The sequence below is a fragment of the Mustelus asterias genome, chromosome 22 (assembly GCF_964213995.1).
Source record: "Mustelus asterias chromosome 22, sMusAst1.hap1.1, whole genome shotgun sequence".
Taxonomy (NCBI): domain Eukaryota; kingdom Metazoa; phylum Chordata; class Chondrichthyes; order Carcharhiniformes; family Triakidae; genus Mustelus; species Mustelus asterias.
This window is the reverse complement of record NC_135822.1, coordinates 75,992,043-76,008,439: the sequence shown is the minus strand read 5'-3', so window position 1 is coordinate 76,008,439 and position 16,397 is coordinate 75,992,043. Positions and strand designations below refer to the sequence as shown.

The 16,397-nt window shown below is 44.3% G+C and overlaps 1 protein-coding gene across 3 annotated transcripts in view; it reads right to left on the bottom strand.

Annotated features, from left to right (window-relative positions):
* The window catches only part of LOC144510205 (vinexin-like), a 97,156-nt gene that overhangs the window by 66,949 nt on the left and 13,810 nt on the right, over nt 1-16,397 (bottom strand). For all 3 annotated transcript variants that reach the window (XM_078239698.1, XM_078239696.1, XM_078239697.1), the window contains exon 2: nt 3,248-3,316. In XM_078239698.1, the coding sequence (XP_078095824.1) occupies nt 3,248-3,259 (12 nt within the window). In that variant the 5' untranslated portion in view covers nt 3,260-3,316. The remainder of the gene's footprint in view (nt 1-3,247; nt 3,317-16,397) is intronic.

Here is a 16,397-nt window from a genome sequence, read left to right as displayed (position 1 = left end):
TTGGAAGAGGTCACAAGTGTTGCCACCTGTCATTGTCCTTAAATTAAAAATTACTCAGCCCATTATCCAGGCCAATACTCTCAGCACAATACTGAGTGCTGCATTGTCACAGATACTATCTTCCAGCTGAGTCATTAAAACTGAGGTGCCTATCCTGGAGATATAAGAGAAGAGTAGGTAAGTTCCTTGCTGCATCTCAGCCAATATTTATCCCCAAACTAATTTTACTTCTGCTGTATATTTAAAAGGTATGCAGGTTGCTTTAAGAGCTGATCACATAGAACATAGAAGAACATAGAAAAAATACAGCACAAACAGGCCCTTCAGCCCACAAGTTGCACCGGTCATGTCCCTACCTACCTAGGCTTATATAGGCTAACCTATAACCCTCAATCCTATTAAGTCCCTTGTACTCATCCAGAAGTCTCTTAAAAGACCCTATTGAGTTTGCCTCCACCACCACTGACGGCAGCTGATTCCACTCGCCCACCACCCTCTGTGTGAAAAACTTACCCTAATCATGATCCAAATCCGTGTGTAATGCTGATTTGATATCAGCTGTGCCATTTTGGACTTCCACTAATAACCTCTCTTACCCTCAAACAAATGCACATATGTTGAACAGCAGTAAGGGTAACCAATCAGTGCTATTTAAAAGGCATCATCAGCTACTTCCAGGTTAGTTTCTGATTTATTCCTCGACCTGTTGTTGATTTTGAACTTGCTCCCAGACATAGATGCAGTAATTTACAATCAGCTGCAGCATAACGGAGCGAATAACCAAAGATAACATGTGGGACAATACTAGCTGCTGGAAGGAGGGGGAGAAGAGGACAAAATTTGCCAGATTCTGCAAATGCCACAACAAATTGTAAAGCTGCAAATGTAACATCTCTATTCAAGAAAGAGGAAGACATAAAGGAAGAAACTATCAGCCAATTAGTCCAATTTCTGCCATATGAAATTGCTAAAATTCATTATTAAAGAGATATAGCCGGTTGTTTAGAAAACCATAATACAATCTGGCAGAATCAACATGGTTTTGTAAACCTATCAATTGCAGGAGTAGACCATTTGACCCTTTAAGACTCATCCGCCATTTAATAGACCAATTATTTTTAAGCTCTGTCTCCTATGAAAGAAAACTCCTTTCAGCAACCACTCTGTCAAGGTCCCTCAAGATCTTGTATTTCAGTAAGATCACCTTCCATTCAAAGAATACCTATCGTGCAGAAGGAGGCCATTCAGCCCATTGAGTCACCAACTGTGACAGAGCATCCCACCCACGCCTTATACCTGTAACCGCACACATTTACCCCACTAATCCCCCTAACCTGTACATTTTTGGATACTAAGGGGTAATTTAGCTCAGCTTAGCCAATCCACCTAACTTGCACATCTTTGGAATGTGGGAAGAAACCAGAGCACCTGGAGGAAACCCATGCAGGAAAAGGGAGAACATGCAAACTCCACACACAGTCACTCAGGTTCTGAACCCGGTTCCTGGCACTGAGGTAGCAGTGAAAACCACTGTGCCACTTGCCCCATTCTCATTCCCATTCTCATTCTTCTAAACTCCAATGGATACAGGCCCAACTTATTATTCAAATATTCCTCATAAGAAAATCTTCATCTCAGAAATGCAAGTCAAGTAAACCATCTTTGAACTGCTTCTAAAACAATCTCTTACATACGGAGATCATGATTTGATGGTGATGTCATTAGGGTGTTGCCACAGGCTGCTGTTTTATTTTTACTTTGTATTCTGTGCAGAGCAGAAAACATCTTTCAATAAAACCTGTTGTGTGTTATTGTGGATCTGTGTGTGCAAACCACGTTCCTTTCTGTTAAAAACCCACACCCTTTTCACAGTTTGGACATTACAACTTCAAAGCAGATTATTTGACTGTCATATCTGGTGCGATTTTCTTGTCTGCAAATTCACTGTCCCATTTCCAACAATACAAAAACGAATATAATTCAAAACAATTCATTCTTTCAAGTGTTTTGGTTTAAGCAAGGTTGTGAAAGGTGCTATAGAAACGCAAGCCTTATTTCTGCAGCACCCTGGTGAGGGTAATGTGAGGGTAAAATCATGAGGAATTTTTAAACATTTACTTTTTTCACTTTCTTTGACATAATGAAGGGGCAGCACGGTGGCACAGTGGTTAGCACTGCTGCCTCACAGCTCCAGGGACCCGGGTTCAATTCTTGGCTTGGGTCACTGTGTAGAGTTTGCACATTCTCCCCGTGTCTGCATGGGTTTCCTCCGGGTGCTCCCACAGTCCAAAGATGTGCAGGTTAGGTGGATTGGCTGTGCTAAATTCCCCCTCAGTGTACCCGAACAGGTGTTGGAGTTTGGCAACGAGGGGATTTTCACAGTAACTTCATTGGAGTGTTAATGTAAGCCTACTTGTGACTAATAAATAAACTTTTTACTTTATAAATTAACATAAATCTTTGGAGTTGTTTGAGTAACCAGGTGAAAACATGTGACTGGTTGGAGGTGGCACAGCATGTGATGAAACATCCCATAATACTTCCAACCACTGTTGACTAGCCTCTTCCTGTTCTTATGTTAAAGGTTCGAGGGGCTGAATTGGCCTCCTCTCTGTTCCTCGAGGAGTCTGGGAGAACTGAAATAGAGGGGTAACATGCTTTATAGAGAGACCCCAGGGAAAGGTTGGGGACTGTGTTGGAATAGTGCCATGGTTATCAGACAAAATAAATGAGCAAATGATGTTGGCAGACTGGAAGCTTGTGTTTTCCAAGGCTGTCAATGACAGGGCGTTGGCAATGAGAGGGGATCAGAGTTCAATTGTACAAACACTTAGACCAGAGATAGTCTAAATTACAACACAGAGATGGTGGCAGGAGGAAGAACGTCAAAGGGAGATTAGGAAATTCAAACAAAAAAGAGAGCAAAGATCAGAGGAGAGAACAAAGTCAAGGAACAGAAGAAAGTTACTGGACTGTCAAAGGACAAAGCTCATTCTGAGTGAGTGAGAGACACGCATATACTGAAAGACAGGGTTCAGTGACTTACAAATCTGAACTCTCAAAGTTCAGACTGAAGTTGCAAACACAACAGTGTTCTGTACAGGAAGCAGTTCCAGCAGAAACCAACAATCCTGGGGCTGGAATGCAGTATTCATTCAGGAGAGAGTTAAAACAACCTCGGCTTTATCAGTGGGAAGAGACATTGGTTAATGACTGTAGAAGCCTTGAGCATGAGATGCCCTCTTACCGTTTTCTCCATTCTGTAAGCTGTGGGGAGAGCTTGCTTCAGTTTCAGACACCAGCTTTCTTTACAGATCTGTACAGAGGAATATCAAAGGGTTAAATGTGAGAACATGACAGCTAGTCACTTCTCAGGCCCACGGACTTGTTTTCCCTCTTCCCCCAACCCCACTCAAGGACAAATTAGACAAAGTAAAGAAAACAATCTGCAGAAAACCTAAAGCACCCAGAGACACACTGACTGCCCAGAATGTCCTGTTACCAAGTCCAGCTCAGTCACTACACCTCACAAGGTATAAACCAGCAAACCAACAAGGTACGAGTTCATCCAACTAATATTGTTACCCTGTAACTTGATGCCCACTATCAGTGTCATGGAAGCATATGTTTAAGTGTTGCACTAACAGACACCAGTCGTTGTGTATATACACTATGAACGAGCTCAGGCTTCTGGTGGACTCTTTACATCTAAGAGTTAGCAGGCTGAACACATACCGTTAACAGTGTGATATATTCAAAAGTCTTAGAGGAACAGCAGAACTGAACCTCAAAAACAATCTGCCACCTCCAGATCTCCCACATGACCATGAATCCTACACCCCAATAAGGATTTGGAGTAGGAATAAGACTAGAAACCCAGAGACTGGGAATAGTGACCCATAAACCAGGGATAGTTGTTGTGTGGGTGTTGGTTACAGTCCAGTGGGTCCATTAAGTTTTCGTAATCATGTGTAGGTTAACTGTAAGACTTCATTGTCTCTTAGAACTATTTACAAATATACAGTAAAGGGTATAAGGCGGGAACTGTCTCCATGCTTGCTGCTACACACAGCTCTGTCCAACACTCAACTGATCCTGGGTGGGCCATGTGCTGTCTTACATCACTGAGTGGGTGGTATCGTACTCAGTCCCATACTAACCCTACATGTGTCACATTCTTATCTTACAATAGTCACCCAGAAACAGGGAATTGGGAATAATGACACAGAAAATAGGAATATTAATCCAGAAACCAGGACGAGAGATCTAGAGAACTGAATTCCCACCTCCCAGTGCAGTTTGATCATTTAATAAGAACATAAGAACCAGGAGCAGGAGTAGGCCATCTGGCCCCTCGAGCCTGCTCCGCCATTCAATAAGATCATGGTTGATCTTTTCATGGACTCAGCTCCATTTACCCGCCCGCTCACCATAACCCTTAATTCCTTTACTGTTCAAAAATTAATCTCTCCTTGCCTTAAAAACATTCAATGAGGTAGCCTCAACTGCGTCACTGGGCAGGGAATTCCACAGATTCACAATCCTTTGTGTGAAGAAGTTCCTCCTCAACTCAGTCCTAAATCTACTCCCCCTTATTTTGAGGCTATGTCCCCTAGTTCTAGTTTCACCCGCCAGTGGAAACAACTTCCCTGATTCTATCTTATCTATTCCCTTCATAATCATATATGTTTCTATAAGATCTCCCCTCATTCTTTTGAATTCCAATGAGTATAGCCCCAGTCTACTCAGTCTCTCCTCATAAGCCAACCCTCTCAACTCCGGAATCAACCTAGTGAATCTCCTCTGCACCCCCTCCAGTGCCAGTATATCCTTTCTCAAGTAAGGAGACCAAAACTGTACACAGTACTCCAGGTGTGGCCTCACCAGCACCTTATACAGCTGCAACATAATCTCGCTGTTTTTAAACTCCATCCCCCTGGCAATGAAGGACAAAATTCCATTTGCCTTCTTAATTACCTGCTGCACCTGCAAACCAACTCCTTGTGATTCTTGCACAAGGACACCCAGGTCCCTCTGCACAGCAGCATGCTGCAATTTTTTACCATTTAAATAATAGTCCATTTTGTTGTTATTCCAACCAAAATGGATGACCTCACATTTACCAACACTGTACTCCATCCGCCAGACCCTCACCCACTCACTTAGACTATCTATATCCCTTTGCAGACTTTCAGCGTCCTCTGCACACTTTGCTCTTCCACCCATCTTAGTGTCATCTGCGAATTTTGACACACTACACATTGATCCCTAACTCCAAATCATCTGTGTAAATTGTAAACAATTGCGGTCCCAACACTGATCCCTGAGGCACACCACTAGTCACTGATCGCCAACCAGAAAAACACCCATTTACCCCCACTCTTTGCTTTCTGTTAGTTAACCAATCCTCTATCCATGCTAATACATTACCCATAACACCATGCACCTTTATCTTATGAAGCAGTCTTTGGTGCGGCACTTTGTCAAGTGTCTTCTGGAAATCCAGATACACCACACCCTCCAAGCCTGCACCGACCTTGCTGCCTGACTGAACTAAAACCCCCTACCTTTCCGGGAACCATATCCCTCTATTCCCATCCTATTCATGTATTTGTCAAGATGCCCCTTAAAACTCACTACCGTATCCGCTTCCACTACCTCCCCTGGCAACGAGTTCCAGGCATCCACTACTCTCTGTGTAAAAAATCTGCCTCGTACATCTCCTTTAAAGATACAAGATGATCAGAGGATTAGATAGGGTGGATAGTGAGAGCCTTTTTCCTCGGATGGTGATAGCTAGCACGAGGGGACATAGCTTTAAATTGAGGGGTGATAGATATAGGACAGATGTCAGAGGTAGGTTCTTCACTCAGAGAGTGGTAAGGGCATGGAATGCCTGCCTGCAGCAGTAGTGGACTGGCCAACATTAAGGGCATTTAAATGGTCATTGGATAAACAAATGGATGATATTGGAATAGTGTAGGTTAGATGGGCTTCAGATTGGTTTCACTGGTCGGTGCAACATCGAGGGCCGAAGGGCCTGTACTGTGCTGTAATGTTCTATGTTCTATGTTCTAAACCTTGCTCCTCGCACCTTAAACCTATGCCCCCTAGTAATTGACTCTTCCACCCTGGGAAAAAGCTTCTAACTATCCACTCTGTCCATGCCTCTCAGAATCTTGTAGACTTCTATCAGGTCTCCCCTCAACCTCCGTCGTTCCAGTGAGAACAAACCAAGTTTCTCCAACATCTCCTCATAGCTAATGCCCTCCATACCAGGCAACATCTTGGTAAGTCTTTTCTGTACCCTCTCCAAAGCCTCCACATCCTTCTGGTAGCGTGGCGACCAGAATTGAACACTATATTCCAAGTGCGGCCTAACTAAGATTCTATAAAGCTGCAACATGACTTGCCAATTTTTAAACTCAATGCCCTGGCCGATGAAGGCAAGCATGCCGTATGCCTTCTTGACTACCTTCTCCACCTGCATTGCCACTTTCAGTGACCTGTGTACCTGTTCACCCAGATCTCTTTGCCTATCAATACTCTTAAGAGTTCTGCCATTTACTGTATATTTCCTATCTGTATTAGACCTTCCAAAATGCATTACCTCACATTTGTCCGGATTAAACTCCATCTGCCATCTCTCCGTCCAAGTCTCCAACTGATCTATATCCTGCTGTATCCTCTGATGGTCCTCATCGCTATCCGCAAATCCACCAACCTTTGTGTCATCTGCAAACTTACTAATCAATCCAGTTACATTTTTCTCCAAATAATTTATATATATTACAAACAGCAATGGTCCCAGCACTGATCCCTGAGGAACACCACTTGTCACAGCCCTCCATTCAGAAACGCACCCTTCCACTGCTACCCTCTGTCTCCTTTGACCGAGCCAGTTTTGTATCCACCTTGCCAGCTCACCTCTGATCCCATGCGACTTCACCTTCTGCACCAGTCTGCCATGAGGGACCTTGTCAAAGGCCTTACTGAAGTCCATGTAGACAACATCCACTACCCTACCCTCATCAATCCATTACATACTGTTCAAGAAAGCTATTGCGGATACATTCTATGAACTCCTCCTCAAGGCTGCCTTGACCGACCTGGTTTGACCAATTGATATGTAGATTAAAATTCCCCATGATAATTGCTGTACCATTTTTACATGCATCAGTTGAACTCACTGAATAAAGTTGGCTGAGTAACTTAGTAAGAAGTCTCGCAACACCAGGTTAAAGTCCAACAGGTTTATTTGGCAGCACTACCAAATAAACCTGTTGGACTTTAACTTGTTGTTGTGAGACTTCTTACTGTGTTTACACCAGTCCAACGCCGGCATCTCCACATCCTGAGTAACTTAGTCCATGAACTTAATTATCAGCAAAACACAACCAGTTAGTTCCCTGGTGTCCTTTAGGGCAGGACATCTGCCTGGGTTTGGGTCTCTTTGTGATTTCTAATTGCCTTCTGAAGGGACCTTTCCACCCACTCGATTAGATACAGAGCAGCTCAGGAGGGGCAATACGCCAAGTTTGCCAGGGATGCCCACATGTAGAAAGTCAATTTTAAAATCCCAAACCCTCCATTCTTCAAAATAGTCCCTTCTGGAATTCACACAATACGTTAGATGCCTCTGACAGATTATGTAGGAGTGTTAAGCGTAAAGATTCCATGTTTATAAGGTCACAGGTGCAGAAACAGTGGGTGTTATTCGGGACAAAGTGGAAGATTAAATCAGGGGGAGCAATTGGAGAGGATTTGTTCCAACAGCTCTCCAAAATTGAACATTGAGCTGAGCCTCTCCCACCTACATGCTGCATCTTCCTTGTGCTGAGTTGCTGCATTAACAAAGAAACATAGAATATAGGAGCAGGAGGAGGCCATTCGGCCCACCGAGCCTGCTCTGCCATTCATTACGATCATGGCTGATCATCGAATTCAATATCCTGACCCCCCCTTCCCCCCATATCCTTTGATCCCCTTTGCCTCAAGCGCTATATCTAACTCCTTCTTGAAAACATTCAATGTTTTGGCCTCAACTACTTTATGTGGTAGTGAATGGTTTACGATTTACATAGATGATTTGGAGTTGGGGACCAAGTGTAGTGTATCAAAATGCGCAGATGACACTAAGATGGGTGGCAGAGCAAAGTGTGCAGAGGACACTGAAAGTTTGCAAAGGGATATAGATAGTTTGAGTGGACGAGGGTCTGGCAGATGGAGTACAATGTTGGTTAATGTGAGGTCATCCATTTTGGTAGGAATAACAGCAAAATGGACTATTATTTAAATGGTAAAAAATTGCAGCATGCTGCTGTGCAGAGGGACCTGGGTCTCCTTGTGCAGGAATTTCAAGGAGTTGGTTTGCAGGTGCAGTAGATAATTAAGAAGGCAAATGGAATTTTGTCCTTCATTGCGAGATGGATGGAGTTTAAAAACAGCGAGGTTATGTTGCAGCTGTATAAAGTGCTGGTGAGGCCACACCTGGAGTACTGTGTACAGTTTTCATAGAATCTTAGAAACCCTACAGTATAGAAAGAGGTCATTCGGCCCATCGAGTCTGCACCAACCATAATCCCACCCAGGCCCTACCCCCATATCCCTACATATTTTACCCACTAATCCTCTAACCTATGCATCACAGCACACTAAGGGGCAATTTTAGCATGGCCAATCAACCTAACCCGCACATCTTTGGACTGTGGGAGGAAACCGGAGCACCCAGAGGAAACCCACGCAGACACGAGGAGAATGTGCAAACTCCACACAGACAGTGACCCAAGCCGGGAATCGAACCCAGGTCCCTGGAGCTGTGAAGCAGCAGTGCTAACCACTGTGCTACCGTGCCGCCCAACCACTGTGCTACTGTGCCGCCCAGTTTTGGTCTCCTTACTTGAGAAAGGATATACTGGCACTGGAGGGGGTGCAGAGGAGATTCACTAGGTTGATTCCGGAGTCGAGAGGGTTGGCTTATGAGAGACTGAGTAGACTGGGGCTATACTCATTGGAATTCAGAAGAATGAGAGGGAAATCTTATAGAAACATATATGATTATGAAGGGAATAGACAAGATAGAAGCAGGGAAGTTGTTTCCACTGGCGGGTGAAACTAGATCTCGGGGGCATAGCCTCAAAATAAGGGGAAGCAGATTTAGGACTGAGTTGAGGAGGAACTTCTTCACACAAAGGGTTGTGAATCTGTGGAATTCCCTGCCCAGTGAAGCAGTTGAGGCTACCTCATTGAATGTTTTGAAGGCAAGGAATTAAGGGTTATGGTGAACGGGTGGGGAAGTGGAGCTGAGTCCACAAAAAGATCAGCCATGATCTTACTGAATGGCGGAGCAGGCTCGAGGGGCCAGATGGCCTACTCCCGCTCCTAGTTCTTATGTTCTTATTCCACAGGCTGACTACTCTCTGGATGAAGAAATTTCTCCTCATCTCCAAAGATATGTGTTCTATTGAAAGGACAGGCAGGTGGGCCAAGGGACGGGGTTGCATTGTTAGTAAGGAATGAAGTAAAATCGAAAGCAAGAAGCGATATAGGATCAGAAGGCATAGAATCTCTGTGGGCAGAGTTGAGGAATTACAAAGGTAAAAACTCCCTGTTGGTAAAAAGGTAAAAACTCCCCGATGGGAGTTATGTACAGGCCCCCTAGCTGTAGTCAGGATGTGGGGCAGAAAATAAATCAGGTGATAGAAAAGGCAAATAAAAAAGGCAATATTACAATAATCATGGGGGACTTCATTATGCAGGTGGACTGGGAAAAGCAGGTAGGTAGTAGATCCCAAGAAAAGGAATTTGTGAAATGTCTAAGAGATGGTTTTTTTGGAGCAGCTTGTGACAGAGCCTATTCTGGCAATTCTGGATTTGGTGATGTGTAATGAGGCAGACTTGATTAGGGACTTTAGGATGAAGGAACCCTTAGGGAGCAGTGACACAATATGATAGAATTTATCCTGCAGTTTGAGAGGGAGAAACTAGAATCAGATGAATCGCCTCATTACAGGAAGGATGTGGAAGCCATAGAAAGGATGCAGAGGCGATTTACAAGGATGTTGCCTGGGTTGGGGAGCATGCCTTATGAGGATAGGTTGAGTGAGCTCAGCCTTTTCTCCTTGGAGAGACGAAGGATGAGGGGGTGACCTGATAGAGGTGTATAAGATGTTGAGAGGTATTGATCGAGTGGATAGTCAGAGGCTTTTTCCCAGGGCTGAAATGGTTGCCACAAGAGGACACAGGTTTAAGGTGTTGGGGAGTAGGTACAGAGGAGATGTCAGGGTAGGTTTTTCACTCAGAGGGTGGTGGGTGCGTGGAATGGGCTGCCGGCAACGGCGGTGGAGGCGGATTCGATAGGGTCTCTTCAGAGACTTTTAGATAAGTACATGGAACTTAGTAAGATAGAGGGTTATAGGAAAGCCTAGTAATCGCTAAGGTAGGGACATGTTCGGTACAACTTTGTGGGCTGAAGGGCATGTATTGTGCTGTAGTTTTTCTATGTTTCTATGTAACGGTGTTAAAATTAAATAAAGATAACTACAAAGGCATGAGGGAGGAGCTGTCCAGAGTTGATTGGAAAGGGAGCCGAGCAGGGGAGACAGTGGAACAGCAATGGCAGGAGTTTTTGAAAGTTATTCGGGAGGCACAACAGAAATTCATCCCAAGGAGGAGGAAACATGCTAAGGGGAGGACGAGGCATCCATGGCTGATGAGGGAAGACAAGGACAGCATAAAAGCAAAAGAAAAAGCATACAAAGTGACGAGGATTAGTGGGAAGCCAAAGGATTGGGAAGCCTTTAAAAGTAAGCAGAGGACAACTAAAAAAGCAATAAGGGGGGGAGAAGATGAAATATGAGTGTAAGCTAGCTAGTAATATAAAAGAAGATAGAATGACTTTTTTTCAATACATAAAAGGTAAGAGAGAAGGAAAAATAGCCATTGGATCACTGGAAAATGAGGCTGGAGAAGAAATAATAGGAAACAAAGAAATGGCAGAGGAACTGAATAGTTACTTTGCATCAATCTTCACAGTGGAAGACACCGGTGGGATGCCAGAGCTCCAGGAGAATCAGGGGGCACAGGTGAGTGTAGTGGCCATCACTACGGAGAAGGTTCTGGGGAAACTGAAAGGTCTGAAGGTGGATAAATCACCTGGACCAGATGGACTACACCCCAGGGTTCTAAAAGAGATAGCTGAGGAAATTGTGGAGGCATTGGTGGTGATCTTTCAGGAATCACTGGAGACAGGGAGGGTCCCAGAGGACTGGAAAGTAGCTTATGTAACATCGCTGTTTAAGAAGGGAGGGAGGCAGCAGATGGGAAACTATAGGCCGGTTAGCCTGACTTCAGTCATTGGCAAGATTTTAGAGTCCATTATTAAAGATGAGATCGCGGAGTACTTGGAAGTGCATGATAAAATAGGACTGAGTCAGCACGGCTTTGTCAAGGGGAGGTCATGTCTGACAAATCCGTTAGAGTTCTTTGAGGAGAGTGGTGGCAGAGAGTGGTGGGAGTGTGGAATGAGCTGCCGGATAAAGTAGTAAATGCGGAGTCACTTTTAACATTTAAGGAAAACTTGGATGGGTTCATGGATGAGAGGGGTGTGGAGGGATATGGTCCAAGTGCAGGTCAGTGGGACTAGGCAAAAAATGGTTCGGCACAGACAGAAGGGCCAAAAGGCCTGTTTCTGAGCTGTAATTTTCTATGGTTCGAGGTAACAAGGAAGTTAGATAAAGGAGAACCAGTGAATGTGATTTATTTAGCTTTCCAGAACATAGAACAAAGAAAATTACAGCACAGGAACAGGCCCTTCGGCCCTCCAAGCCTGCACCGACCATGCTGCCCAGCTGAAGTAAAACCCCCTACCCTTCCAGGGACCGTATCCCTCTATTCCCATTCTATTCATGTATTTGTCAAGACGCCCCTTAAAAGTCACTATCGTATCTGCTTCCACTACCTCCCCCGGCAGCGAGTTCCAGGCACCCACCACCCTCTGTGTAAAAAACTTGCCTCGCACATCTTCTTTAAACCTTGCCCCTCGCACTTTAAACCTGTGCCCCCTCGTAATTGACTCTTCCACCCTGAAAAAAAGCTTCTGACTATCTACTTTGTCCATGCCCCTCATAATCTTGTAGACTTCTATCAGGTCGCCCCTCAACCTCCGTCATTCCAGTGAGAACAACCAAGTTTCTCCAACCTCTCCTCATAGCTAACGCCCTCCATACCAGGCAACATCCTGGTAAATCTTTTCTGTACCCTCTCCAAAGCCTCCACATCCTTCTGGTAGTGTGGTGACCAGAATTGAACACTATATTCCAAGTGCAGCCTAACTAAGGTTCTATAAAGCTGCAACATGACTTGTCAATTTTTAAACTCAATGCCCCGGCCGATGAAGGCAAGCATGCCGTATGTCTTCTTGACTACCTTCTCCACCTGCATTGCCACTTTCAGTGACCTGTGTACCTGTACACCCAGATCCCTCTGCCTATCGATATTCTTAAGGTTCTGCCAGAAGGCCCTTGACAAGCTGCCGCATAAGAGGTTGTTAAATAAGTTAAGTGCCCATGGTGTTAAGGGTAAGATCCTGGCATGGATCGAGGATTCTGCTGACTGGCAGAAGGCACAGAGTGGGAATAAAGGGGCCTTTTTCAGTATGGCAGCCAGTGACTAGTGGTGTTCCTCAGGGGTCAGTGCTGGGACCACAACTTTTCACAATATACATTAACGATTTGGAGAAAGGGACTGAAGGCACTGTTGCTAAGTTTGCAGATGATACAAAGATATGTAGAGGGACAGGTAGTATTGAGGAAGCAGGAGGGCCGCAGAAGGACTTGGACAGGTTCGGAGAGTGGGCAAAGAAGTGGCAGATGGAATACAATGTGGAAAAGTGTGAGGTTATGCACTTTGGAAGGAGGAATGGAGGCATAGACTATTTTCTAAATGGGGAAATGCTTAGGAAATCAGAAGCAGAAAGGGACTTGGGTGTCATTGTTCAAGATTCTCTTAAGGTTAACATGTAGGTTCAGTCGGCAGTTAGGAAGGCAAATGCAATGTTAGCATTCATGTCGAGAGGGCTAGAATACAAGAACAGGGATGTACTTCTGAGGCTGTATAAGGCTGTGGTCAGACCTCATTTGGAGTATTTTGAGCAGTTTTGGGCCCCGTATCTAAGGAAGGATGTGCTGGCCTTGGAAAGGGTCCAGAGGAGGTTCACAAGAATGATCCCTGGAATGAAGAGCTTGTCGTATGAGGAACGGTTGAGGACTCTGGGTCTATACTCATCGGAGTTTAGAAGGATGAGATGGGACCTTATTGAAACTTCCAGGATACTGCGAGGCCTGGAAAGAGTGGACGTGGAGAGGATGTTTCCAATAGTAGGATAAACTAGAACCAGAGGGCACAACCTCAGGCTAAAGGAACGATCCTTTAAAACAGAGATGAGGAAGAATTTCTTCAGCCGGAGAGTGGTGAATCTGTGGAACTCTTTGTCGCAGAAAGCTGTGGAGGCCAGGTCATTGAGTGTCTTTAAGACAGAGATAGATAGGTTCTTGATTAATAAGGGGATCAGGGTTATGAGGAAAAGGCAGGAGAATGGGGATGAGAAAAATATCAACCATGATTGGATGGCAAAACAGACTCGTTGGGCTGAGTGGCCTAATTTTGCTCCAATGTCTTATGGTCTTATGATCTATGGTCTTATTCCTACTCTTTGTTTCCTGTCTGCCAACCAGTTTTCTATCCATCTCAATACACTATCCCCAATCCCATGCACTTTAATTTTACACGCTAATCTCGCATGTATTGTACTAATGGTTATCGGCATGGTAACTAAATTTGGAAGAGAGCACAGGCACTAACCCTCTCACTCAGTCAATTTATCAACTAATGAGAAAGTTACTTCAGACCCTGCTCTCAAACTGATGAGGATACAGAGATGGGTGAATGGATTCTAATAAAGCATGCCTCGCACCCAGATAGATGGTTGGCACCTGCTGCCTCACAGTGTCAGGGACCCGAATTCAATTCCGGCCTCAGGTCATTGTCTGTGTGGAGTTTGCACATTCTCCCTGTGTGGGTTTCCTCCGGGTGCTCTGGTTTCCTCCCACAGTCCAAACATGTGCGGATTAGTTTGATTAGCCAGACTAAATTGACCCTAATGTCAGGATTAGCAGGGTAAATATGTGGGGTCATGGGAATAGGGCCTGGGTGAGATTGTGGTCGGTGCAGGCTCGATGGGCCGAATGGCCGCCTCCTGTACTGTAAGGATTTTATGATGTGATAGTCACACAAGCATTCCTGTTCAATTGGACCATTTGAAGGATGTCTCTGTTTATTAGGCATGTTATCACAGGACAGGGGGACACCCAGCGAGTGACAACTGGCTTGGTTTTTACCCCTCCCTGGGTAGGCAGCCTAACAATTCTAAACATGAAAACTCACTCAGATCGCTCGTTCCAACAGCCAGTTATTCTAACAGTTTTTCCTGTTAATTCCATAATAAACAAAGATGTATCTTACAGAAAATATTCTGAGATGTATTAAATTAAGTTTTGAGCTCCACATTTTTGTGACATTTTTCACCCAAGTTGTTCTGTGAAGGGGGAATGACCTTTGCAGATTACAATCATTGAAAAATGTCAGCCTTGTGCTGAACTTAATTAATAGAGTTAGCATTGAGGAGGAACTGACGTAGATGTTAATATGTGTGGTGATTACGGGGATTGGGATGTGCTAAATCAGGACTGAGAGGTTATTATTATATTGAAAGAATTTTATAATTAAACAGCTGACTCAGTGTAATTATTGAGTTAGTGACCGACTGAACGTACAATCATTACTGACAGAACTTGGTAATGGATTAAGCTACCGCTTCAGTTTAATCATTAATCTCTTTGCAATTTCTTTGCAAAGAAGAGTTGGAAAAATGCATTTATTGCTTTCTGGAAATGACAGAGTTGTTTGATACAGCTAATGATGAATAAAGTGTCTCAGATGATAAATTAAAAACCTGAATGGTGTTAAAATGACCCAAATTGATCCAGCTCAGGAACAGCTATGGGAGATCAGCATAGTCTTCTCACAAAGTTTCTTTTAAACTGAACCAAAATACCAGGAGCCAGCTGTACCTCCAATCATACAAAACCAGACTGCAATCACCTGGCCTATCATTCTTTGAACAGTTAGATATTCACCCTCATACCTCCTTCTGTGGTGGTGTTATATTTTGGAGTCATAGAGGTTTACAGCATGGAAACAGGCCCTTCAGCCCAACTTGTGCATGCCGCCCTTTTTTTTAAACCCCTAAACTAATCCCAATTGCCTGCATTTGGCCCATATCCTTCTATACCCATCTTACCCATGTAACTGTCTAAATGCTTTTTAAAAGACAAAATTTTCCCCCCTCTACTACTACCTCTGGCATCTTGTTCCAGACACTCACCACCCTCTGTGAAAAAATTTGCCCCACTGGACACTTTTGTATCTCTCCCCTCTCACCTTAAACCTATGCCCTCGAGTTTTAGACCCCCCTCCCTTTGGGAAAAGATATTGATTATCTAGCTGATCTATGCCCCTCATTATTTTATAGACCTCTACAAGATCACCCCTCAGCCTTCTACGCCCCAGAGAAAAAAGTCCCAGTCTATCCAGCCTCTCCTTATAACGCAAACCATCAAGTCCCGGTAGCATCCTAGTAAATGTTTTCCTGCACTCTTTCTAGTTTAACAATATCCTTTCGATAATAGGGTGACCAGAACTGTACACAGTATTCCAAGTGTGGCCTTACCAATGTCTTGTACAACTTCAACAAGACGTCCCAACTCCTGTATTCAATGTTCTGACCAATGAAACCAAGCATGCTGAATGCTTTCTTCACCATTCTGTCCACTTGGTGACTCCACTTTCAAGGAGCTATGAACATGTACCCCTAGATCTCTTTGTTCTGTAACTCTTACCAACGCCCTACCATTGACTGAGTAAGTCCTGCCCTGGTTCAATCTACCAAAATGCATCACCTTGCATTTATCTAAATTAAACTCCATCTGCCATTCGTCAGCCCACTGGCCCAATTGATTAATATTCCATTGCAATCGGAGATAACTTTCTTCACTGTCCACTATGCCACCAATCTTGGATAGGGCCTGGCTGGGATTGTTGCTGGTACAGGATTGAATGGCCTCTTTCTGCACTGTCGGGATTCTGCGATGGACTTGCTGGTTCATTTGGACAGATACCATCTGACAATGAGCTTGGACTTGGAGAGTCTCACACAGTGAATGAATATCCCTCAACTGCAGGATGCACAGCACTCTTCACTCTGTGACCCAGTCTCCTCACTGAAGGAGGGACACAACTTCTTCTGAGGTCAGCACAGAAGAATTACACTGTCAACTGGC